This window comes from Rhinoderma darwinii, chromosome 1, assembly GCF_050947455.1.
Source record: "Rhinoderma darwinii isolate aRhiDar2 chromosome 1, aRhiDar2.hap1, whole genome shotgun sequence".
In the NCBI taxonomy this organism is placed as follows: Eukaryota; Metazoa; Chordata; class Amphibia; order Anura; family Rhinodermatidae; genus Rhinoderma; species Rhinoderma darwinii.
Genome location: NC_134687.1, coordinates 279,841,986 through 279,868,110, shown reverse-complemented (window position 1 = coordinate 279,868,110; position 26,125 = coordinate 279,841,986). Strand labels below are relative to the sequence as shown.

The window sequence follows — 26,125 nt, the reverse complement described above, 5'->3', positions numbered from 1 at the left end:
TTTAGCGCAAATTTTTTCATTTTCGCAACAAATAAAGAAAAAAAAGAACCCAACATTTGTAAAGCAATTTCTACAGAGTACGGCAATACCCCATATGTGGTCATAAACTGCTGTTTGGGCACACGGCAGGGCTCAGAAGGGAAGGACCGCCATTTGGAGTGCAGATGTTGCTGGATTGGTTTCTGGGCACCTGTGGGCCCAAAACAGTGGAAACCCCCCAGAAGTGACCCAATTTTGGAAACTACACCCCTCAATGCATTTACCTAGGGGTGTAGTGAGCATGTTAACCCTGCAGGTGTTTTGTAGAAATTAGTGTGAACTCGATGTTGCAGAGTGAAAATGGGATTTTTTCCACAGATATGTGGACAATATGTGGTGCCCGGCTTGTGCCACCATAACAAGACAGCTCTCTAATTATTATGCTGGGTTTCCTGGTTTTAGAAACACCCTACATGTGGCCCTAATCTCTTGCCTGGACAGTCGACCAGGCTCAGGAGTGAAAGCGTACCATGTAAAATTGAGGCCTAATTTGGCGATTTACAAAGTATTGGTTCACAACTGCAGAGGCTCAGATGTGAAATAATAAAAATAAACCCCTGGGAAGTGACCCCATTATGGAAACTGCACCCCTCAAGGCATTTATTAAGGGGTGTAGTGAGCATTTTCACCCGACAGGTCTTTTCCATAAATGAATGCGCTGTGGATGGTGAAAATTAAAAATGTATATTTTTCCCTAGATATGCCATTCAGTGGCAAATATGTCGTGCCCAGCTTGTGCCACTGGAGACACACACCCCAAAAATTGCTAAAAGGGTTCTCCCGGGTATGACGGTGCCATATATGTGGAAGGAAACTGCTGTTTGGCTTTTGGAGCGTGGATTTTGCTTGGTAGTAGTTTTGTTTGGAGTCTTACTGGTGTTTCCGTTTATAATGTAGGGCATATGTAAGCTGGGCGGAGTATATAAGTGGCATAGTCAGGTGGTATAATAATGTGGTAAAAAAACACAATAAAATAATCCATAGATGTGTGTTACGCTGTGAAGCAATCCTTTCTGCACAGGCCGGTGTCGCACTGATATATGGCGTCCTTTATTATCCCCCTTTTGATCCGCCTTTGTAGTTTGGGGAATTTTGCTAGGGAGTGTTGTCCTGGTATAATACGGGCACCGTCGCTTCCAGCGGATATGTTTGGGCCCTCCTTTTCCTGGTTCCCTAATTTTAGGTCCTTGATAAAGCGCCTCTTCAAACAGAAGAAATGTTCCCCTCGGGCACAACTGCATATTTTTTTATTTCCTGACTTATTGGAGCCATAACTAATTTTATTTTTCATAGACGTAGCGGTATGAGGGCTGGTTTGTTGCGGGACGAGCTGTAGTTATTATTGGTACCATTTTGGGGTACATGCAACTTTTTGATCACCTTTTATCCTATTTTTTGGGATGCCAGGTAAACAAAAAAACGCAATTCTGGCACAGCTTTTTTTCGTTTTTTTTTTATACAGCGTTCACCACGCATTATAAACTACATGTTAACTTTATTCTGTGTGTCAGTACGATTCTGGCGATACCAAATTTATAGCACTTTTTTATGTTTTACAACTTTTTGCACAATAAAATTACTTTTGTAAAAAGAATGTATTTTTTCTGTCGCCAAGTTGTGAGAACCATAACTTTAATTTTTTTGTCGACGGAGGTGTATGAGGGCTTGTTTGTTGCGGGACGAGCTATAGTTTTTATAGGTACCATTTTTTTATACGTGCGACTTTTTGATCACTTTTTATTCTAAAATTTGTAGGGCAAAGTGCCTAAAAAACAGAAACTCTGGTAACGTTTTTTACGGTTTTTTTTACGCTGTTCACCGCGTGCAATAAATATTATATTTTGATACATCAGGTCGTTACGGTCGCGGCGATACCAAATACATATGGTTTATTATTATTTTTCAATAATAAAGGACTTGATCAGAGTAAAAGGGGGATTGTGTTTTATTTGATTACTTGAAACTTTTATTTTTGGCACTTTTTTTTTACACTTTTTCTCAAGTCCCACTAGGGGACTTGAAGGTCCAACGGTCAGATTTTTTTTTTTCTAATACATTGCACTACCTATGTAGTGCAATGTATTAGATCTGTCAGTCATTCACTGACAGCAAGCCGATTAGGCTTCGCCTCCCGGCGGGGCCTAAATCGGCTTCCGTAATGGCAGAGCAGGAGACCATTGTGTCTCCTGTTGCCATAACAGCAGTCGCCAGTCCTGATTGCCTGTCAGGGCTGGCGATCTGCTAGTAACCGCTACGATGGAGCAATCGCTTTCGATTGCTGCATCGAAGGGGTTAATGGCAGGGATCGGAGCTAGCTCCGGTTCCTGCCGTTACAGGTGGATGTCAGCTGTACAGTACAGCTGACTTCCACCGCTGATGACGCCGGATCAGCTCCTGACCCGGCGCCATCTTGCCGGCAGCTACGGACGCCGCCGGGCGGATCTTGACCGGCTTCGGTGCTAGGCAGACCGGGAGGCCAGTATTAGGCCTCCGGTTGCCATTGCAGCCACCGGAACCCCGGCAATTTCATTACTGGGGTTGCGATGAGCTGCAAACACCTTAAGTGCAGCGATCGCGTTTGAGCGCTGCACTTAAGGGGTTAATGGCGGGGATCGAAGCTAATTTCGGTCCCCGCCGTTACAGCCGGATGTCAGCTGTAAGATACAGCCGAGATCCGGTGATGATGGCACCGGCTCAACTTCTGAGCCGGTCCCAAACATTCTGCGTACATGTACGGCAAGATGCGGGAAGTCAATGCTTTCCATAACGTACATGTACGGCAAATGTCGGGAAGGGGTTAATGAAGAATTTACTTAATCCCAAATCATGTTGTCTGACACTGGAATTTCTGACAATGGTGTTTGCTTTTAAACAGCCCCGTATTAAAAGCATAGATTCAGCCTCACAGAGGAGTAGCTGTGTTTAAAATACCACAAATGTCAGTTGTTCATCTCCCTGTTATTACTATCAGACTACAGTGACCATTTATAGTTCAGTGATTAACAACCAGAGGTTTTACTGGAACCCTGGGAAACCTATAAACCCGGTCAGTGGGCTCCTAAGACAGCAGCAGCAACAGCTGCCACTTTTACAGCAGAGATGGGAAACGCAACCTCCAAACTCCGAATAAATAGGAGTTTGGTGGTTCTTTCCAGGGGCTCCCCAACGCTACTAAGATCGGGAATCACTGTTGATAAAGACAGTGAGAACTAACTGCCAAAATTGCACAGCAACTCTCAGTGAGATTGAGCCTTTTGAGAGCTTTGCCTGTTTTCTGCTCTGAACTCTTGATGCTCTCGTTCCTTGTTAGTTTCTAACAGTCCATAACATTAAAGTGCACTAGAGACACAGGACAAGAGGCGTCTGAAAAAGAGAACACTAAAAACATTAAGTCTTTTGCACCTTAACTTATTTTTTCTTCTTCTTCTATAAACCTCACCAAAAAAAAAAAAAAAGAATTAAAAGGATGATAAAGAGTCTGATAGGTGCAGGGCCCAGCTCTGGTACCCACACCTATAGAGTAAAGGGGTCATCTGACCCCCATTTCGCCTGTTGCTGCAAGCTGCAGATTCCAGACTAGTGGAGAGGGGGCTGCCCTTCTATTCTTATGGGAGATACGTAAACGGCTGAAAAGCACTTACTTGGCTTTTTCCGAAACTCCCAAAGAGTAGAAAGGAGAGAGCAGGGGCTTCCCACCACTAGTGTCAGTCTGGAATCAGCAGCCACCTTACTAGGCAGAATGGGGATCAGGTGACCCCAGTTCTCAATCTAGAGGTGGGTCCCAGAGCGGAGACCCGCATCTATCAGACTTTTACAGCTTTAAGTGTTACTCTCGTGTATGTCCTTTGTATGTTCCGAATATGGTGTATAGGTTAATAAACTAACCAACCTCTGGCATCTCCTCAGTAATAATGTCCACATGATGAGCCGGGGCAATGTCCTCATCACTCTCAGTGTGAACAGATTTGTGTCGCCGAGTCTTTCCACTTTTCTTGTCTTTTTCTTTCTTCCTCTTCTTATCCTTCTCCTGACGCTGTTTGGTCCTTCGTTCCTCCTCCAGCTTCACATATTGGTCAGAATTGGGTAGCCCTAATCAAGCAAACGAACGTGCGTCTAATTTTTTTTTGTACATCTTAAACACCACAAAATATGCAAAAGGCCAAGTAAAATACATATATTATTGTAAAAGATATGTAAAATGTATATGTACATTTTTTTAAATATTGAATATTTACCAAGTCCTGACCAGAATCTTGAACAATTGTCTGATGACAGTTTCATGAACTTTCCTAAACCATGTTACAATTCTCCTTACAAAACTGACACACAAAATATGTTGATAGAAAACAGGCTAAAGGGGAAGAAAATAGAAGTAACTATTGCCAGTTAACAGGCAAGAAAAGCAGCCACTTAAAAGTTACTTTAACGAAATTGTTTGCCAGTCAAAGTGGTTAATCCTACAGTGACTCCACCATCAACATGCCCATTCTAGTTAGCAGAGCATGATGTATCCTGCCATAGAGATATAGTGATAAACCTTTGCCTGACAGAAGATAAATCTGATCATCTCAAGGGTATTTAATACCTGGAACTTTCAGAGGGACAGAAAGATCGATCTGCACAACAGGTATATGGTCAACACCGGGTGAGTCCTGATACAGCTGCGGAGAGAATTAAGAAATGAAAACTGTGAAATGCAATTTAGAGCAACAAGATGTGAAAAAGGAGGAATTGCTTATATTATTGTATGAGAAAATAAAGTACAGACAAAAGGAAAGTTCAACGAGGGCATGTAAAAGTGCTGAAAGCCTAAACTTGAAACGGTAACTAATACAATTAGAAATTTAATATCTAGTGCAAAAAGCTTCTAATAATGCCTGTCTTTTAAAAAGGATGTAGAACGTAAACAAAAAAACCAAACACACAAACTTGATTTAAAACAGTAGGTTATTTTAAACATAAAATATATGGACAAAAGTATTGGGACACCTATGCATTACACCTACAGGTGCTTTTAGGACATCCCATTCTGAATCCATATGTATCAATACGAAGTTGCCGCTAAAACAGCTTCCACTCTTCTGGGAAGGATTTCTACAAGATTTTGGAGTGTGTGCAGGAAATTTTGCCCGTTCATCCGGAAGAGTATTTGCGAAGCCAGACACTGATGTTGGACGAGAGGGCCGAACTTACAATCTCCGTTCTAGTTTATCTCACGGGTGTTTGATGTGGTTGAGATCAGGGCTCTGTGCGGGCCAGTCAAGTACTTATTCACCAAATTCACCCACTATGTCTTTATGGAAAATATTAATTACTTTACCACTCAGTTATTGGAAAGATCAGTCCAAAGTGTCCATAGAGGATCCACTGACCCCTCATCCTGTATGCAAATAGACAATTCCACTTCCCACCGGCATGTTTCTCGGTCGTTGTTAGCCTTGTAGTTCCAAGGCATACGATGACACAGAAACACGCCGGTGGAAAGTGGAATTGTCTATTTGCATACAGGCTGAGGGGTCAGTGGATCCTCTATGGACACTTTGGATTGCTCTTGCCAATAACAGTCTGAGCAGTAAAGTAATGTCACCTCATTTAACGGCTCCGGTTATTGCTAACTTTGAAAGTGAGTGAAGAGTCGAGTTCTGTTCTTTATATATGTTTTTTTGGACTTTGCTTTCCACACTGGAGCACAGTCATGCTGGAACAGAAAAGAGCTTTCCCCAAACTGTTCCCACAAAGTTGGAAGCATACAATTGTTCAAAATGTCTTGGTATGCTGAAGTATTAAGATTTCTCTTCACTGGAACTGAAGGGCCTATGCCAACCCCTGAAAAACAACCCCAAAGCATTATACCTCCTCCACCAAACTTTACAGTTGGCACAACGCAGTCATGCAGGTAACATTCTTCTGGCATCCGCCAAACCCAGACTTGTCCATCAGACTGCCAGATAAAGAAGCGTGATTGGTCACTCCACAGAACACATTTCCACTGCTCCAGAGGCGGCGTGTTTTACATCACTCCATCCGACGCTTGCATTGTGCTTGGTGATGTGTCGCTGCATGCAGCTGCTCTGCTATGGAAACCCATGCCATGAAGCTCCCGGTGCAGTTTTTGTGCAGATGTTAAAAGCAGAGGAGGTTTGAAACTCTGCAGTTAGCATGCAGAGCGTTGGCGACTTTTATACACTATGCACCTCGGCGACAACGCTTTGTAATTTTAAGTGGTCTGCCACTAGCGTGACGGAGTTGCTGTAATTCCTAAACTCATCCAGTTTGGAGTAATACCACTCGCAGTCGATCATGGAATATCCAGGAAGGAAAAAATTTCAGGAACTGACTGGTTACAATGGTGGCATCCTATTACAGTACCACGCTGGAATTTAGTCGGATCTTCCAGAAATGTTTATAATAGGTAGACTGCACGGCTAGATGCTAGATTTTATACACCTGTGGCAATGGCACTGAAAAATATCTGAATTCTATGATTAAGTTAAGAGGTGTGTCCAAATACTTCTGTCCATACATTGTTTTTAAATTGAAAACTTCTAACTTAAAAAGACTATCACCTCAGTTTGTGCTGTGTAAATTGAGGACAGGGTCACCCGTCATCCTACTATAATAAAAGCATCTAAACATACAATTTTGGGTGTAAATGTCATATTCCACCAAAATCCAATTTGACAGGAATTACCTATAACAAACAATACTTACTGCATTTTCTAATCAAATTTTATAAATCTTAAATTTAATTTTAAAAGCTGTTGTCCAGGATTAGAAAAAGTCCCCCCCCCCCCCCCCCCCCTCATGCCAGAGACAGCGCCACGTGTGTATGAGGCTGAAGTGCAATACCAGAAAAAGCCCTATGTAAAGTCATGGCGCTCCTTTTGGGGCAAGAAGAGCTTTGGGGGACATTAAGGATTGACAGTTTAACCATATGGAGTGGGTTTAGCAACAGATTCCGCACCATACGCGGCAGGTGCCAGCAGTTTTATAGTGTTGACTCCCGCCTGAAACGGCATGGATACCATAAATGTCTGTCATGCGTCAACCCCTTTAACATGTTCCTTTTGTTACATTGCACAAAATGAAGTTGCTTTGAATTCTCATCTAATTTCTATCATTCCCTAATTGAATGGCATTGTTTTCTTTGCTTTCGTTATCATAAGCGTCTAATCCGCCCCAAAGCAGCATTTCTGAGGCCTAAAAACTGTTAATAAATTCCCTTTAAGTTTCTATATATCATTGAATCTGATAGAAATCCACATACAGTTTGAATAAACAGCCATTCACCCAATAAATCTAATGAAAATTGTAGATACCTTTTGTGGTGAGGGAGAACTTTTAATGTAGAATGGGTTATTGGCTTGTTCTTCTTTCCGTACTGCACGTCTCTGCGGAAAAAAAAAACAATCAGCTAGTTAGATTGACCCCTTGCCGATATGTGACGCAACAGTGCATCACAGCTGCCAAGAGGGGGGGGGGGGGGAAGCGTATGGAGAGGGCTCACAGGCCGAGCCCAGTCCATACTTAGGCCGTAATTACAGACCGATTAATTCCTATGGCCGACGAAAACCCTCCCGTATATTTACGAGAAGGTGTCTGCCGTAGAAACCTTCCTTAAAAAATAGGACATGTCCTTCTTGTTATTTTACGGACCGGGCTCCCATACTTTATAATGGGAGCACGGTCCGCGGATGACTATACGGTCACGGTCATGTGCATGGGGCCTTAGCAGGTTTAGGCTGTATGTTACAACCGACACTTTGCTGCAACGGCCAGGATTGGAGATAAATACGTGATTTAAACAAGCGGGAACGGAGTTACCAGCTCCTTAATAGGAGCCAGTAAATAGCACAATACACTGCAATACATCGCTAGTTCAAGTCCCCGAGTGGGACAAAGAAAAAAAAAAGTTAACAGTTAAAAAGGCTCTATGAATAAATAGATTTTATACCTCAGCACTTATATGGACTAACTTGACCAGATAATACATATGTGAATATGTTTCCATGGCAACATGGCTTACTTCATAAATACCGTAACAGCGTTATTTGTCCACGCATCAAGCCTGTTACTACATTTAATTAGACACAAACTGCCATTTAGGAGAATACCATCCCTGATTCTAGGAAACCTATTACATTCACACCTAGTGAGTAAAAGTTACAGATCCGATGCTACAATCGGTCTAGTACAAAACATGCCCCTAGTCGTTACGTCATTTATTATGACTATACACCCACAATATTTACTCCTCTACGACTCCACATGGCTAGCCTAATAGTACCACCCATTATACGACGTAGGTATCACAGCCAATGCACCGCCTACCACTCCATCCACTCTGCACTTTAAAAAGAGCAGTCTTATCTACGAGTTCCAGCGCCAAATGCAGCGGTCAGCTGCCATTCCAAATGAAGCGCCAACGACTGGATATACCAGTAACCAGCACAGCACAGGTGAGCGAATAGATGACCATATACTCTAATATCTTTACAATCTCTTCTTCTCCTTAACCGAGCCCAGATATAGATAAGCTCTCTAAGGGGCCATAATAAGGTTGACCCTTGACCTACTACATTTGCCTCCTGCTAATGCTTAGTTTGGTCATTAGAACGTATTCGAGGCATTGAATGGATACCCATCAGATTCTTCGACCAATCGAACGTTACTATTTTTAATTCCCCTGGCATGGTTTCCTACGGAAGGAGGTCTTCTCTCTATGTACATATAATTTTGCTATTATTTTTTTACTTTTCTTACTTACCGACGGATATGTATATCATCCTATTCAACATGATTTTTTATTATTATGGTTTGTACATGTCTGCGTACATGTTCTAGATACTGTTCCTATTTAGTAAATATACTGTACGACATTAACCCCTTAAGGACACGGCCAATTTTGGCCTTGAGGACAGAGCAAATTTTTTTTACATTTCCCTCTTTGCATCCCGACGCTCATAACTCTTTTATTTTTTGTAAGACGTAGTTGTATGAGACTTTGTTTTTTGCGGGACGAGTTGTACTTTATGTAAGTACCATTTTTTGGGACAAATACATTATCGTTTAATATCTATAAATTTTTAATTAAAATGCAGAAGAAAAAAAAAGCAGTTGCGCAGCAGTTTTAATATTTTTTTTTTTACACCATACACCGATCATCATAAATAATGTTATACATTTGTTGTACAGGTTGTTACGGTCGTGGCGATACCAAATATGTCTATATTATTTCATGTTTTGGGACATATATTTTAAAAAGTTTATTTATTATAAAAAATGTGTGTTTGTGTATTTTATTTACTTTTTATTTATTTATCATTATTTTTTTTTTACATTCATTTAACTTTTTTTTTTAATCCCATAAAGGGATTTATCATTTTGGTTTTGTAACTGCAATGTACTGGCATAGATCTATATGCCAGTACATTAGCCTGTGTACTGATTGTACACAGGCAGTTGTTAGGGCATACCTCAGTATGCCCTAACAGGAAATATGTTCAGACAGCCCTGGGGTCCTTCAATGGACCCTGGGCTGTCTGGCCATACGAGTTGTGGGCTTTGATCGCGTCAGTTATTTTCTGTGACGCGATCAATGTGCAGTCCCCCCTCTTTGAATGCCGCGATCAGCTGTCATCGCGGCGTTCAAAGGGTTAACAGCGGAGAGAAGATGTTTCTCTCCTCTCCGCTGTCAGAGCGGGGCCGTGGCTGTGTATTACAGCCGGTGACCCGCTCTCGATCGCACACACAGAGACTGCTGTCACACAGGACGAGTATGCTCGTCCTAATGCGCGAAGTGCTCGCCGCTCAGGACGAGCATACTCGTCCTGTGTCGGCAACCAGTTAAAGTTGTGAATATATGAAGTAAACTAATCTATATGATGTTAATAGATTTTCTTTGAAATATAATTTGTTCCTATAGTGCCTGATGAAGGTCGTGGTATGACCGAAATGTCGCACTAAGCCTCTGGCATCCACTACTACTTGAAATAAAAATGAAGATTTATTTTCAAAAACTTCAATCTTGTGTGCCGAATACTTATTTTCGTGCACCTACATTTGTCTAGTGCGTTCTGAACCACCACTTAGTTAAAGAGGCTCGGTCGCTAGTTTAGTAATACCCAATCCTCTAGCGAATCTAATAGGTGCTGTCACACTGATAATACTAGTGAAAATTGTGGCCCAAAACATTTTAAAAGTTATGAGCTTTTTCTAAATATGTAAATGAGCCTTTATTAGACAAGTGGGAGGTAACAGAAGTGAGTCTCCTGAGGTGGGGCTACCTCACAGCCTCTGACGCTCTCCTATCAGCATGAAGCTGCTTCACACACAGTATGACAGATATTCTAGAGGAAAGGGGGATCACTTCAATCAGCCATAACTCGGGCTGTGGACCACCTAGAACAGCGGTTCTGGTGGCATATGAAAGAGGAGATTATAATCTTTCATATCTTTCAGCCTCTAATGCTGTCCTATCAGCGTGAAGCTGCTTCACACGGAAACGGAGGCTGGAGGTCATCTGAAAAATGCGATTCTAATCTTTCATATATGGATCGCAGTTCTAGCTGTGAAACAACCGGAGGTATCACCCGTTGAAAACACAGTAGGGAATGGAAGCTGTATGCTATGTGATCACACTGTGATGCTGGTCAGGGAAGGGGGGAGTAGCTGTATGCTGATTGGACAGCGTCATACAGAAAACATTACACGCCCAGAGTGAAAAGAAAGAGTCGCCTCCTATTTGGCTATTAGAACCACATTAGCATATGTAGAAAAATGTTCATAACTTTGCACATAATAAATGTTTTTTAAAACAAATCACACTGCAGTATTAGCATTATAGTGCCTATTAGACTAGTTAGGAGATCGGGAATTACTAAACTAGTGACAGATCCTCTTTAAATAAGTGTATGCACAAAAATATAAAAAAATAAAAAAAATAAAAATAGCAGCTTCCTATTTTTTCCCTAATGTAAAAATTAGGAAAAAAAGTAACAAAAAGTTGGTATTGCCAAATCTGCAAAAGTCTATTCAAATATCCCGTTATTTAACCAGCCGGATAAAGGGCGTAGGAAAAATAACATTCCTAATTCCAGTATTGGTGTGATTTGGTCACACCGCTTCCCAAAAAAAACGTTTCCCAATGTGACCCCCAATGAGACAAATTATATGGTACTTTAAAATTGTGACAGTAAAAACTACAACTTTTCATGGGAAAAACAAACCCTCCTAGGGCTAGATATAAAAAAAAAAAAAAAAAAGATGGCTTTTGAAAGGCAGGGTGGAAAAAAAAAAAAAAAAAAAAAAAAAATGGCTGCAGCACCAATTCTATTACCACCAATACATGAAATTTTAAATAACTACTACATGAAGCATGTCATTGGGCATAACTTGTTCACTGGACTGATTTTGCATAGACGTTGCATACATCTTTTCCATATACTATATACCAACCCTTGCCAACTCCTCTTCATCAATCTCTGGACGGGATGACTTCCCATGTGACTGTTTATCATCATGAAAGATCGCTTTAGGCTTTTCGTCTTCTGATTCACTATCTGATGGAGGCTCATTGATCCAGGCATCCAGATCTAAACTGGAAAGAAACGGTTGGAAAATTTTGTTAACCCTTTAGCTGCCATAGACAAAGTTCATAAACGCTACGAGTGTGTGGATGGAATTGGAAGGATCCAGCTAAAGCTTTAGGGTATGTTCACACGGCAGCGTCCGTAACGGCCAAAATGACGGGGCTGTTTTCAGGAGAAAACAGCCCCGTCATTTCAGCCGTAACGGCATGTGCAGGCGCTTGAATGCCGCGTCCCTTACGGACGTAACAGGAGCTGGTTTTCCATGGAGTCCATGGAAAACGGCTCCATTTACGTCTGAAGAAGTGACATGACACTTCTTTGGCGTGGGCGTCTATTTACGCGCCGTCTTTTGACAGCGACGCGTAAATATACGCCTCGTGTGAACAGACAAACGTCAGCCCATTGCTTTCAATGGGCAGATGTTTGCCAACGCTATCGAGGCGCATTTTCGGACGTAATTCGAGGCGTAAAACGCCCGAATTACGTCCATAAATAAGCCGTGAGAACATACCCTTAGAGACACACACACACTCTTCAGTTTGCAGTAACTCAATATTGTAAGGAATTTTTTCTGCAATTAATAAAGGCTATGTACACCTTTGAAAACTTTTTATTTAAAAAAATCAAATAAAAAAAAAAAACCTGTGTTTTGTGCAACTTTGTAAATACTTATTAAAAATTATTTTTACTTTTTGAGATACAGCTGCTTTGTATCCTGTATACAGAGCAGCTGTATCTAGCGCTGAAACCTCTATCCATCAGATCAGCAAGACTGACTGGTTCAGTGACAGTGGGTCCAGAGTGTCTGACATGCGGGATCGAGCGGTTACCGATTACAGCTAAGTTCATAACTTAGATGTGATCAATAAAACAGGTGGAGCCTGCGTGTCAGTCCCACTTACCTGACAAATTCAGATCTCAGCGCTAGATACAGCTGATGTATAAAGGATACAAAGCAGCTGTATATCAAATAGTAAAAATAATAATTTTTAATAAAAAAAGTATTTAGAAAGTTGCACCAAACACGACTACGGACATTGTTATTATGGGAAAAAAAAATAAAAAATTCAAAAGGTGTACATAGCCTTTACACAACTATACAATTTGTAATACCACTAAGACAAAGCAGCATTCTCTGATATTTGTGATTTATTGTACACATTTATACAACATACCCATCTGGTACAGGGACTTTCTTCTGCGCTTTGGGGGCAACAGGGTTTAGTTCTCCAGCAAACAAGGCCATAACTTCCTCAGCTACAGGAACCTCCTTTGCCTGCAGCTTCTGTATATATTTCACAAGCTGCAATATACATGAAGCCTGCAACACAATAAAAACTGAGAAAATAAATAATCAAAACCAGAGCAAGCTTAAAGAGGCTCTGTCACCACATTATAAGTGCCCTATCTCCTACATAAGGAGATGGGCGCTATAATGTAGGTGACAACAGTGCTTTTTATTTAGAAAAACAATCTATTTTTACCACGCTATTAGTTTTATGCGAATTACTTTCTTAATGCCCAACTGGGCGTGTTTTTACTTTAGACCAAGTGGGCGTTGTACAGAGGAGTGTATGACGCGGACCAATCAGCGTCATGCACTTCTCTCCATTCATTTAGTCAGTGCATAGGGATCCTGCTAGAGAACTATGTGCTGTCTTATACTGACACATTAGCGTTACTGAAGTGTTTAAATAGTGAATAGAAATTCCTTCCAGCCAGGACAGGATATCTAGTCACAATCCCGACACTTCTCTAACATTTCTGTGGTACTTTCAGCAGAGCAAGTGTAATCTCGCGAGATCACGCTGTAAATGACAGGTTACAGCGAGATTATGCTTTGCTCTACTGTAAGTACCACAGAAATGTTAGCAAAGTTTCTGGATTGTGAATAGACATCCCGCCCTGGCTGGAAGGAATGTCTATTCACTATTTAAACACTTCAATAGCGCTAATGTGTCAGTATAAGACAGCACATACTGATGTAGCAGGATCCCTATGCACTGACTAAATGAAGGGAGGGAAGTGCTTGATGCTAATTGGTCAGAGTCATACACTTCTCTGTACAACGCCCACTTGGTCTAAAGTAAAAACACGCTCAGTTGGGCATTAAGAAAGTAATTAGCATAAAGCTAAAATTGCTCCCAACGTGGTAAAAATAGATCTTTTTCTAAATAGAACACTTATCTACATTAGAGGGCCCATCTCCTTATGTAGGAGATAGAGCACTTATAATGTGGTGACCGAGCCTCTTTAATACTTCTGCAATGCAAACAGACAGGAAAAAGGACATACAAATATAATATTCTAATAGCTAAGGTGGTTGTCTACTGCTGACAATGCCTTTTGTCAAGGTCCTTCGAAGAGAAGCTGATCACAGAGTGCACCACTGCCGAGACCCCAGTGACCAGCTGTAGTACACAGGGGAACATGGCAGCAAGGGGTATTCCGATCGAAATTATTTGTAAATGTCTTATAGATGCGAGTTCAAGCTCTTGGACTCGCATGTATCCCCAGAACTTGGTGCTCGGCTGTTTCCATGACAATCAGTGCCCACCTCTCCATTAATTCTCTGCCTGGATGAAATGGCCGCCAGAACAGGCGGGACTGGGATCGGATGACCGCTATTCTGGAGATAAAGCGCGTCCCAGAGCTGGGACCTGCATTTATTAGGCAATTATGGGATATCTGTGGATATGCCTTAAATGGGATTACCCCATTAATTCCACTGGGGTGTCACTGCAAATGAAGTATTACATGGTGCCTACTAAAAATCAGTGGGCTGTCTTTGTAATGCACAGATGCGCTGGGTCCTCCAAAGAGGTTATTTGAAGTCGCGCCCTGCTCTGGTTTATAGATAATGGACCCAAAAGAGGTACTTTCCTCTTAACTCAGAAAAACGGTTTTCTATACCAGACAAACCACTTTAGGAAATGCATAAAAAATTTGCATCTATAGCCAAACATTTTTAGCATTTTTAGACCTATCAATACAGCATGCCAGGAAAAAAAACAAACACATATGGATTAAATGTAATTTAGGAGCACCCACTAGCAAAAATCATTTAATGTTTTTGCATGAATCATTTTAGCCATAATAGATAATGCATAACATCAAAACTACTTTCTTCCAGTCATATTATGAGCTGCCTGAATTTATTTTGTGTTTTAACCCCTTCCCGTCGTAAACCACTTCAGATTTTAATTTTTTCCTCCCCACCTTCCAAAAGTCATAACGGTTTCATTTTTCCGTCGATATAGGTCTATGAGGGCTTGATTTTTGCGGGACGAGTTGTAGTTTTTCACAGGGCCATTTATTGTGCCATATAATGTACTGGAAAACGGGAAAATAATTTGTGGGGTAGAAAATAAAAAAAAAAAGAAGTGATTCCATTGTTTTTTGCGCTTCATTTTTACGGAATTCACTGTGCAATTAAAACATGTTAACTTGTTTATGCGATTAGCTGCTAGAGAGGGTCGCCCCCTCTTTCTAAATATTTATATGCCGCGGTCGCCATTAACCTCGGCATTTAACGGGTTAAACGAGGGATCGCGCTTGAGCGCGATCGCACTCGTTACTGTGACCTGTCGGCTGTAACATACAGCCAACACCTACATTGTATGGTGCGGGCTCACTCCATACTTCCCCTACCCGGCTATGACGTAACTATATCAAATGTCGGGAAGGGGTTAAAGTGGTTGTCTACTCATGAATATTTATTAACCCCTTAAGGACGCAGCCTTGTTTTGGCCTTAAGGCTCAGAGCCCATTTTTCAAATCTGACATATTTCACTTTATGTGGTAATAACGACGGAATGCTTAAACCTATCCAAGCGATTCTGAGATTGTTTACTCGCGACACATTGTGCTTTATGTTAGTGGTAAAATTTGGACGATATATTCAGTGTTTATTGGTGAAAATGTGCAAAATTTAGGCAAAATAGCATTTTTCAGAATTTAAATGCATCTGCTTGTAAAACAGACGGTTATACCACCCAAAAGAGTTACTAGTTCACATTTCCCATATGTCTACTTTAGAGTGGCATCGTTTTTTGAACATTATTTTATTTTTCTTAGAACATAAACAGCAATTTCTCATATTTTTAAGAAAATTTCAAAAGCCTTTTTTTTAAGGTACCTCTTCAGTTCTGAAGTGGCTTTGAGGGGCCTATGTATTAGAAACCCTGCTAAAACACCCCATTTTAAAAACTAGAATTTTAGACATTTTAGAAATGTCCCACATGTGGCTCTACTGCGCTCCTGGAATAAAACACAAGCCCTAGAAGCAAAGAAGCACCTAGTGCATTTTGAGGCCCCTTTTTTATTAGAATATATTTTAGGCAGCATGCCAGGTTTGAAGAGGTGTTGAGGTGCCAAAACAGTAGGAATCCCCCAATAGTGACCCTATTTTGTAAACTACACCCCTCAAGGAATTAATTTATGGCTGTTATCAGTTTGACCCCACAGTTTTTTCACAGCACCTATTTTAATTGGGCTGTGAAATTTAAAAAAGACATTTTTTTCCAATAAGATGTAATTTATGATAAAAATTTCCTATTTTCACAAGAAATAAAATACTCCATTTTGTTGCCCAATTTGTCCTGAGTGCAGCAATGCCCCATTTGTGGTGATAAACTGCCGTTTGGGCCGATGGGAGGGCTAAGAAAGAAAGGAGCGCTATTTGTTCTTTGGAGTCCAGATTTTGTTGGATTGGTTTTCGGGTGCCATGTCGCATTTGCAGAGCCCCAGAGGTATCAAAGCAATGGAAACCCACCAGAAGTGACCCCATTTTGGAAACTACACCCTTCAAACAATTCATTTATGGGTAATGTGACTATTTAGACCCCATAGTTTCTTCACAGAACTTACCTGAATTGGGCTGGGAATTTAAAAAAAAATAAAAAAAATTTTTCCAATAATATGTAGTTTTGTCTGAAAATTTCTAATTTTCACAAGAAATAATATACCCCATTCTGTTGCCCAATTTGTCCTGAGTGCGGCAGTACCCCATTTGTGGTGATAAACTACCGTTTGGGCCCATGGGAGGGCTCAGAAGGAAAGGCCTACTGGGGATTTTTTGGTGCAAAGTCATGTATGCAGAAGCCCCTGAGGTACCAGTACAGTTGAAACCCCCAAGAAGTGACCCCGTTTTAAAAACTACACCCTTGAGGCATTCATCTAGAGGTGTAGTGAGCATTTTGACCGCAGACATACAACCCATAAACTGCAATGTGGGTTCTCACGGGTATGTCAATACCCTACATGTGGCTGTAGTCAGCTGCCTAGGCACGCAGCAGGGCTCAGAGGGGAAAGACGAGGGGGGATAAGCTGTGCGGAGTGCATCAGGGTAAGTAAAACTGGGGTAGATTAAAAATCATGGGATGTATGATACATTTTGAAGCACTCTTTCATATGGAGCCTTAGTTTTTCTGGACACGTGTCACATTGATATATTGTGTCCTTCCTTAAACCCCTCTTATAGCAGACTTTGTACCTCTTTTGACTTTTTCATTTCTTGCCAGTTTGGGGAACTTCGCCTGGAAAGTGTTGCCCTGGTAAGATGCGTGTGGCCCCCCCCCCCCTTCTTGGTCCATAAAAATTAGTTTCTTGATAACCACCTCTTGAAATTCCAGGAAAGTTCCCGTCTGGCCTGTACATCGATGTAGCACGTACACATTGTACAATACCATCTGTATGAGGTGCCCGGCCAGCTTCTTATACCACACCGCATGGCGCTGTAGGGCTTCAGGACTTGATCTGACAAGTCCATCCCTCCCATTTACCTATTGTAGTCCAGGATGCAGTCTGGTTTGGGGGTCTCTGTACTGGTACCTCGTACAGGTACATGGGTACTGGTGTGACATCTCTCTTGTCCTTGTACTTGACACACAATATGTTGCTGCTAGATTGTGCCCTGCTCTCACCCCTTCTGAGCGTTTGCCCTGCAGAGTCTTAGGGAGGCCTCTCAGGTTTCTTCTAGCAGTGCCACATGCCGCAGGACTGCTGGGAGTGAGGCAGTTGAAGAGTGGGACGCTGGTATAAAAATTATCCAGGTAGAGGTGGTAACCCTGGTCCTGCAGTGGGTGCACCAAATCCCACACAATTTTTGCATTAACTCCCAGTAAGGGGGCATTCTGGGGGCTGAATACTGCTGTCCTTCCCTTCATATATCCTAAATTTGTAGGTATACCCTGATGCACACTCGCACAGCTTATATATCTTCACGCCATACCTTGCCCTCTTACCCGGCAGGTACTCGCGGAATTGAACCCTCCCTTTAAAATGTACCAAGGACTCATCAATAGAAATACACTTCTCTGGGGTGTATGCTTGGGAAAACCGGGCACTGGAACGGTCTAATAGGGGTCTCCGTTTATACAAATGGTCAAAACTGGGGTCATCTCGGGGTGGGCACGGCTCATTATCAGTATAATGTAAGAAGCAAAGTATTGCCTCATTTATAAAAAATTTTAGGTTCCAGTTCAGTTCTGAAGTTGCTTTGAGGGGCCCATATATTAGAAACCCCTATCAAACACCCCATTTTAGAAACTAGACTCCTCAAAGTATTCACAACAGCATTTAGAAAGTTTATGAACCCTTTAGGTGTTTCACAGGAATTTAGAGCAAAGTAGAGGTGAAATTTACTCTTTTTTTTGTCAGAAAATCCTTTTTATACCACTTTTTTTTATAACACAAAAGGTTTTACCAGAGAAACGCAACTTAATATTTATTGCCCAGATTCTGCAGTTTTGAAAAATATCCCACATGTGGCCCTAGTGCGGTAATGGACTGAAGCAGCGGCCTCCGAAGCAAAGGAGCACCTAGTGGATTTTGAGCCCTCCTTTTTATTAGGCACCATGTCCGGTTTGAAGAGGTCTTGTGGTGCCAAAACATTGGAAACCCCCCAAAAGTGACAGCATTTTAGAAACTAGACCCCTTGAGGAATACATTGTAGTTTTCTTGGGGTGCATGCGACTTTTTGATCAGTTTTTATGCTATTTTTAAGTGGCGCGGTGACTAAAAAACAGCAATTCTACTATTGTTTTTTTATTCTATTTTTTTTTTACAGCGTGCACCGTGCCCTATAAATGACATTCACTTTATTCTGCGGGGCGATACGATTACGGCGATACCAGAAGTTTAGTTTTTTTTTATGTCTTATGGCGTTTGCACAATAAAATAAGTTTTGTAAAAAATCATTTTCTTTTTGTGTTGCCTTATTCTAAGAGCCAGAACGTTTTTATTTTTCCATCAACAAAGCCGTGCGAGGACTTATTTTTTGCGTAACTAACTGTAGTTTCCACCAATACCATTTGTAGGTACATGCGACTTTTTGATCTCTTTTTATTCCATTTTTTGGGAGGTGAAGTGACCAAACAATTGTGATTCTGGTACGGTTTATTATTATTTTCTTTTACGGCGTTCACCGCGTGGGATAAATAATAAAATAATTTTGTAGTTCAGGCCGTTACGGACGCGGCGATACCAAATTATATAAAGTTTGTTTGTTTATATATTTTTATTAATAATAAAGGACTGATAAGGGAAAATGGGGGATTTAAACTTTTATTTTCTTATTTTTACACATCTTTTTTTTTTACTTTTTTGTAACTTTTTTACTTTGTCCCACTAGGGGACTTGAGGGCAGGAGGCCCTGATCGCTATTCTAATACACTGCACTACATGCGTAGTGCAGTGTATTAGAGCTGTCAGCTACTCACTGACAGCAAGCATAGTGGGTCCTGACTTCGTCAGGACCCACTATGCTTCCGTCGATGGCATAGCCTGATGCCATTGTTTGGTGTCCGGTTGCCATAGTCACCATCGCCGGCCGCTATCGTGTAGCACGCCGGCGATGGCAGCTTGACCCCTAAAAAGCCGTGATCGCTATTCCGCTATGACGTACTATTCCGTCATGGAGCGCGAACAGGGCTCTTTCCATGACGTAATAGTACGTCACTGAGCGTTAAGGGGTTAAGGAATACCAGCTTCCTCTACAGGTTGACATCCAACTAACAGTGTGAATTTACATATACAGATAAGAAAATGTTAAGATGATTGGCTAGACCCCTAAAAAAAAATATTAAAAAAAAATATAAAAAAAAAAAATCATCATCTACAGTCCCACTCCCCATAGATGGGCAAATCTCTTCACCTCTTCGACATTTGTTGTAAGTATACGATATGGAAAGCCAGTGCTTCCCGCAAAATGTTGTATACTTACAGCGTAAAAAAAAAGCACCGTAAAAAATAAAATGGCAGAATTTCTGTTTTTTGGTCACTTTGCACTACAAAAATTGAAATAAAAAGTGATCAAAATGTCGCATGTATCCAAAAATAGTCCCTATAAAAACTATAGCTCGTCTCGCAAAAAACAAGCCCTCATACAGCTCAGTCGATGAAAAAATTAAAAAGTTATGGTTCTCACAACTTGGCGACAGAAAAAATTAATTTTTACAAAAGTAAATTTTATTGTGCAAAAAGTTGTAAAACATAAAAAAGTGCTATAAATTAGGTATCACCGGAATTGTACTGACCCGCAGAATAAAGTTAACATGTCATTTATAACGCATGGTGAACGCTGTATAAAAAAAACCCTAAAAAAAACTATGCCAGAATTGCTGTTTTTTGGTAATCTTGCCTCTCAAAAAATAGGATAAAAAGTGATCAAAAAGTCGCATGTACCCCAAAAATGGTACCAATAATAACTACAGCTCGTCCCGCAAAAAAACAGCCCTTATACCGCTACGTCTATGAAAAAATAAAATTAATTAAGGCTTCCATAAGTCAGGAAATAAAAAATATGCAGTTGTGCAGATCAGAGGTGAACATTTCGTCTGTTTCAAGAGGCGATTTATCGGGGCCCTAAAATTAGGTAACCAGGAAGGGGAGGGCCCAAACATATCTGCTAGAAGCGATGGTGCCCGTATTATACCAGGACAACACTTTCCAGCAAAATTCCCCAAACTGCAAAGCTGCGGAGTGTGTACCAAAAAGGGGATAAGTAAAGACACCGTTTATCAGTGCGACACTGGCCTGTGCAGAAAGGATTGCTTCACAGCGTAATACACATCTATGGATTATTTTATGGTTTACCCCATTATGATGCCACCTAACTATGCCCACGATATGTACTCTGCCCAGCTTACATATGCCCCCACATTATAAACGGAAAACACCAGTAATACTCAAACCAAACTACTACCAAGCAAAAACTACGCTTCAAAAGCAAAACGGCGCTCCCACCCATCTGAGCCCTAGAGCGTGCCCAAACAGCAGTTAACTTCCACATATATGGAACCGCCATACCCGGGAGTACCCTTTTAACAATTTTTGGGGTGTGTGTCTACATTGGCATAAGCTGAGAATGACATACCTGCCACTGAATTGGCAATTCTGGGAGAAAAAAAATAATAATTTTTACTTTGCACCATGCGCAGCGCATTTATTTATGGGAAAAGACCCATGGGGTGAAAATGCTCACTATACCCCTTAACCCCTTCCCGCTCCTGGACGTACTATTAGGTCATGGCAGCTGTATCGTTCGCGCTCCATGACCTAATAGTACGTCTCGGGAGTAACGGCCGTCCTCCCGACACATACAGGAGCTGTGACAGCTTCTGTCTCGTACAGCAGCTGTCACAGCTCCTACAGTGGGGACCGATCGCTGTGTCCCCGCTGATTAACCCCTTAAAAGCCGCGTTCTATAGAGATCGTGGCTTTTTAGGGGTTAAGCTGCCATCGCCGGCCTGCTACACGATAGCGGCCGGCGATGGTGACTATGGCAACCGGACACCAAACAATGGCGTCCGGCTATGCCATAGACGGAAGCCTAGTGGGTCCTGACAACGTCAGGACCCACTATGCTTGCTGTCAGTGAGTAGCTGACAGTTCCAATACACTGCACTACGCATGTAGTGCAGTGTATTAGAATAGCGATCAGGGCCTCCTGCCCTCAAGTCCCCTAGTGGGACAAAGTAATACAGTAAAAAAAAAAGTTAAAAAAAAGGTGTAAAAATAAGAAAATAAAAGTTTGAAAAGTATTAAAAGTAAAAATCCACCTTTTTACCTGATCAGTCATTTATTATTAATAAAAATATATTAAACAAACTATACATAATTGGTATCGCCGCGTCCGTAACGGCCTGAACTACAAAATGATTTCGTTATTTATCCCGCACGGTGAACGCCGTAAAAGAAAAATAATAATAAACCGAACCACAATCACAATTGTTTGGTCACTTCACCTCCCAAAAAATGGAATAAAAAGAGATCAAAAAGTCGCATGTACCTAAAAATGGTACTGATGGAAACTACAGTTCGTTACGCAAAAAATAAGACCTCGCACGGCTTTATTGCTTGAAAAATAAAAACGTTCTGGCTCTTAGAATAGGGTAACACAGAAAGTGAATGATTTTTTACAAAACTTATTTTATTGTGCGAACGCCATAAGACATAAAAAACTATTAACCTATGGTATCGCCGTAATCGTATCGCCCCGCAGAATAAAGTGAATATGTCATTTATAGCTCACGGTGAATGCTGTAAAAAAAAATAGAATAAAAATACAATAGTAGAATTGCTGTTTTTTAGTCACCGCGCCACCTAAAAATAGAAAAAAAACTGATCAAAAAGCTGCATGCACCCCAAGAAAACTACAATGAATTCCTCAAGGGGTCTAGTTTCCAAATTGGGGTCACTTTTGGGGGGTTTCCAATGTTTTGGCACCACAAGACCTCTTCAAACCGGACATGGTGCCTAATAAAAAAAAAGGCCTCAAAATCCACTAGGTGCTCCTTTGCTTCGGAGGCCGCTGCTTCAGTCCATTACCGCCCGAGGGCCACATGTGGGATATTTCTCAAAACTGCAGAATCTGGGTAATAAGTATTAAGTTGCGTTTCTCTGATAAATCCTTTTGTGTTATAAAAAAAATGGTATAAAGAGGATTTTCTGACAAAAAAAATAAAATTGAAATTTCACCTCTACTTTGCTCTAAATTTCTGTGAAACAACTAAAGGGTTCATAAACTTTCTAAATGCTGTTGTGAATACTTTGAGGGGTCTAGTTTCAAAGATGGGGTGTTTGATAGGGGTTTCTAATATATGGGCCCCTCAAAGCAACTTCAGAACTGAACTGGAACCTAAAAAAATAAATAAATGAGGCAATACTTCGCTTCTCACATTATACTGATAATGAGCCGTGCCCACCCCGAGATGACCCCAGTTTTGACCATTTGTATAAACGGAGACCCCTATTAGACCGTTCCAGTGCCCGGTTTTCCCAAGCATACACCCCAGAGAAGTGTATTTCTATTGATGAGTCCTTGGTACATTTTAAAGGGAGGGTTCAATTCCGCGAGTACCTGCCGGGTAAGAGGGCAAGGTATGGCGTGAAGATGTATAAGCTGTGCGAGAGTGCATCAGGGTATACCTACAGATTTAGGATATATTAAGGAAAGGCCACCCCCAAACCAGACTGCATCCTGGACTACAATAGGTAAATGGGAGGGATGGACTTGTCAGATCAAGTCCTGAAGCCCTACAGCGCCATGCGGTGTGGTATAAGAAGCTGGCCGGGCACATCATACAGATGGCTTTGTACAATGCGTACGTGCTACGCCGATGTGCAGGCCAGACGGGAACTTTCCTGGAATTTCAAGAGGTGATTATCAAGAATCTAATCTTTAGGGACCAAGAAGGGGGGGCACCCAGTACTTCTGGAAGCGAGGCCACATGCATCGTACCAGGGCGGCAACACTTTCCAGGAGAAGTTCCCCAAACTGGCAAGAAGCGAAAAAGTCAAAAGAGGTGCAAAGTCTGATATAAGAGGGCGATAAGGGATGACACAATATATCAATGTGACTCGTGTCCCGAATAACCAGAGCTCTGTATGAAAGTGTTTTAAAATGTATCATACAGTCCTTGATTTTTAATCTACCCCAGTTTTACTTACCCTGATGCCCTCCGCACAGCTTATCCCCCCTCGTCTTGCCCCTCTGAGCCCTGAGGTGTGCCCAGGCAGCTGATAACAGCCACATGTAGGGTATTGCCGTACCCAGGAGAACCCACATTACAGTTTATGGGGTGTAGGTCTGCGGTCAAAATGCTCACTACACCTCTAGATGAATGCCTTAAGGGTGTAGTTTTTAAAACGGGGTTACTTCTTGCGGGTTTCAACTGTACTCGTACCTCAGGGGCTTCTGCATACATGACTTCGCACTAGAAAATCCCCAGTAGGCCAAATGGTGGTCCTTTCCTTCTGAGCCCTCCCATGGGCCCAAACGGCAGTTTATCGCCACAAATGGGGTATTGCCGCACTAAGGACAAATTGGGCAACAAAATGGGGTATTTTGTTCCCTGTGAAAATAAGAAATTTTGATCACAAATGACATTTTATTGGAAAATGAAATTTTTCTCATTTCACAGCCCAATTCCAATACATGCTGTGAAAAAAATGTGTGGTCAAAATGGTAACAACAACAATAAATGAATTCCTTGAGGGGTGTAGTTTCCAAAATGGGGTCACTATTGGGGAATTCCTACTGTTTTGGCACCTCAACACCTCTTAAAACCTGGCATGCTGCCTAAAATATATTCTAATAAAAAAGGGGCCTCAAAATGCACTAGGTGCTTCCTTGCTTCTAGGGCTTGTGTTTTATTCCACGAGCGCAGTAGAGACACATGAGGGACATGTCTAAAAACTGCAGAATCTGAACAATACATATTTAGTAGTGTTTCTCTGGTAAAACCTGTGTTACAGAATTTTTTTTTAATAAAATTGACATTCCGCAAGAAAAATGAAATTTGCAAATTTCACCTCCAGTTTGCTTTAAGTCCTGTGAAATGCCTGAAGGGTTAAAGAGGCTCTGTCACCAGATTTTGCAACCCCTATCTGCTATTGCAGCAGATCGGCGCTGCAATGTAGATTCCAGTAACGTTTTTATTTTTAAAAAAACGAGCATTTTTTGCCAAGTTATGACCATTTTTGTATTTATGCAAATGAGGCTTGCAAAAGTACAACTGGGCGTGTTTAAAGTAAAAGTCCAAGTGGGCGTGTATTATGTGCGAACATCGGGGCGTTTTTACTTCTTTTACTAGCTGGGCGTTCTGACGAGAAGTATCATCCACTTCTCTTCAGAACGCCCAGCTTCTGGCAGATCACGCTGTGACGTCACTTCCCCAGGTCCTGCATCGTGTCAGACGAGCGAGGACACATCGGCACCAGAGGCTACAGATGATTCTGCAGCAGCATCGGCGTTTGCAGGTAAGTCGATGTAGCTACTTACCTGCAAACGCCGATGCTGCTGCAGAATCAAATGTAGCCTCTGGTGCCGATGTGTCCTCGCTCGTCCGACACGATGCAGGACCTGTGAGTGACGACACAGCGTGATCTCTCGAGAACACGGCTGTGTCTGCACTGCCAGAAGCTGGGAGTTCTGAAGAGAAGTGGATGATACTTCTCGTCAGAACGCCCAGCTAGTAAAAGTAGTAAAAACGCCCCGATGTACGCACATAATACACGCCCACTTGGACTTTTGCAAGCCTCATTTGCATAAATACAAAAATGGTCATAACTTGGCCAAAAATGCTCGTTTTTTTAAAAATAAAAACGTTACTGTAATCTACATTGCAGCGCCTATCTGCTGCAATAGCAGATAGGGGTTGCAAAATCTGGTGACAGAGCCTCTTTAAGGCCCAAACTAGGCTGCGTCCTTAAGGGGTTAAAAAATGCCTTGAGGGGTGTAGTTTCCAAAATGGGGTCACTTCTGGGGGGTTTCCTTTATTATTTCCCATCTGAGCCTCTGCAATTGTGAACCAATTGTGTAAATCGCCAAATTAGGCCTCAATTTTGCATGGTATTCTCTCACTCCTGAGCCCTGTCAAATGTCCAGGCAAAAGATTAGGGCCCCATGTAGGGTGATTCTAAAACCGGGAAACACAGCATAATAATAAGAGAGCTGTCTTGTTATGGTGGCATAAGCTGGGCACCACATATTGGCATATCAACTGAAAAATCCCATTTTCACTCTGCAATATCGAGTGCACACTAATTTATGCAAAACACCTGTGGGGTTAACATGCTCACTACACCCCTAGGTGAACACCTTGAGGGGTGTAGTTTGCAAAATGGGGGTCACTTTTGGCGGGTTTCCACTGATTCGGTCCCACAGGGGTTTTGCAAATGCTACATAGCGACCAGAAACCAATCCAGCAGAATATGTACGTGTGGTTTTGTTCAGGCAGCACTAGTATTCTCAGGTGCTCGAAATAGGGTCCCAACCCAGTTATAGGTCAAAAGAATTGTATTCGGCACAAATTGTATTCAGCATAGTTTTATTTCAAATTATTCTTTTTTTCAATATATGCCAGTGGCTACATGTGCAACATTTCAGTCGGGAGACCTTCGTCGGGCACTAAGAAAACATCTAAAAAGGTATTTATAGCCTATTATACAGGTTTCATACAAAATACAAAATTACAGGATGTATCAATTAT

The 26,125-nt window shown here is 41.6% G+C and overlaps 1 protein-coding gene across 1 annotated transcript in view; it reads right to left on the bottom strand.

Moving 5' to 3' along the window:
* AP3D1 (adaptor related protein complex 3 subunit delta 1) overlaps positions 1 to 26,125 on the bottom strand; it is a 147,107-nt gene that overhangs the window by 60,527 nt on the left and 60,455 nt on the right. Inside the window, exons 16-20 of the mRNA XM_075864439.1 lie at positions 12,806 to 12,951; positions 11,497 to 11,638; positions 7,359 to 7,430; positions 4,625 to 4,700; positions 3,929 to 4,128 (exon numbers count right to left, since the gene is read on the bottom strand). Of these exons, the coding sequence (XP_075720554.1) occupies positions 3,929 to 4,128; positions 4,625 to 4,700; positions 7,359 to 7,430; positions 11,497 to 11,638; positions 12,806 to 12,951 (636 nt within the window). The remainder of the gene's footprint in view (positions 1 to 3,928; positions 4,129 to 4,624; positions 4,701 to 7,358; positions 7,431 to 11,496; positions 11,639 to 12,805; positions 12,952 to 26,125) is intronic.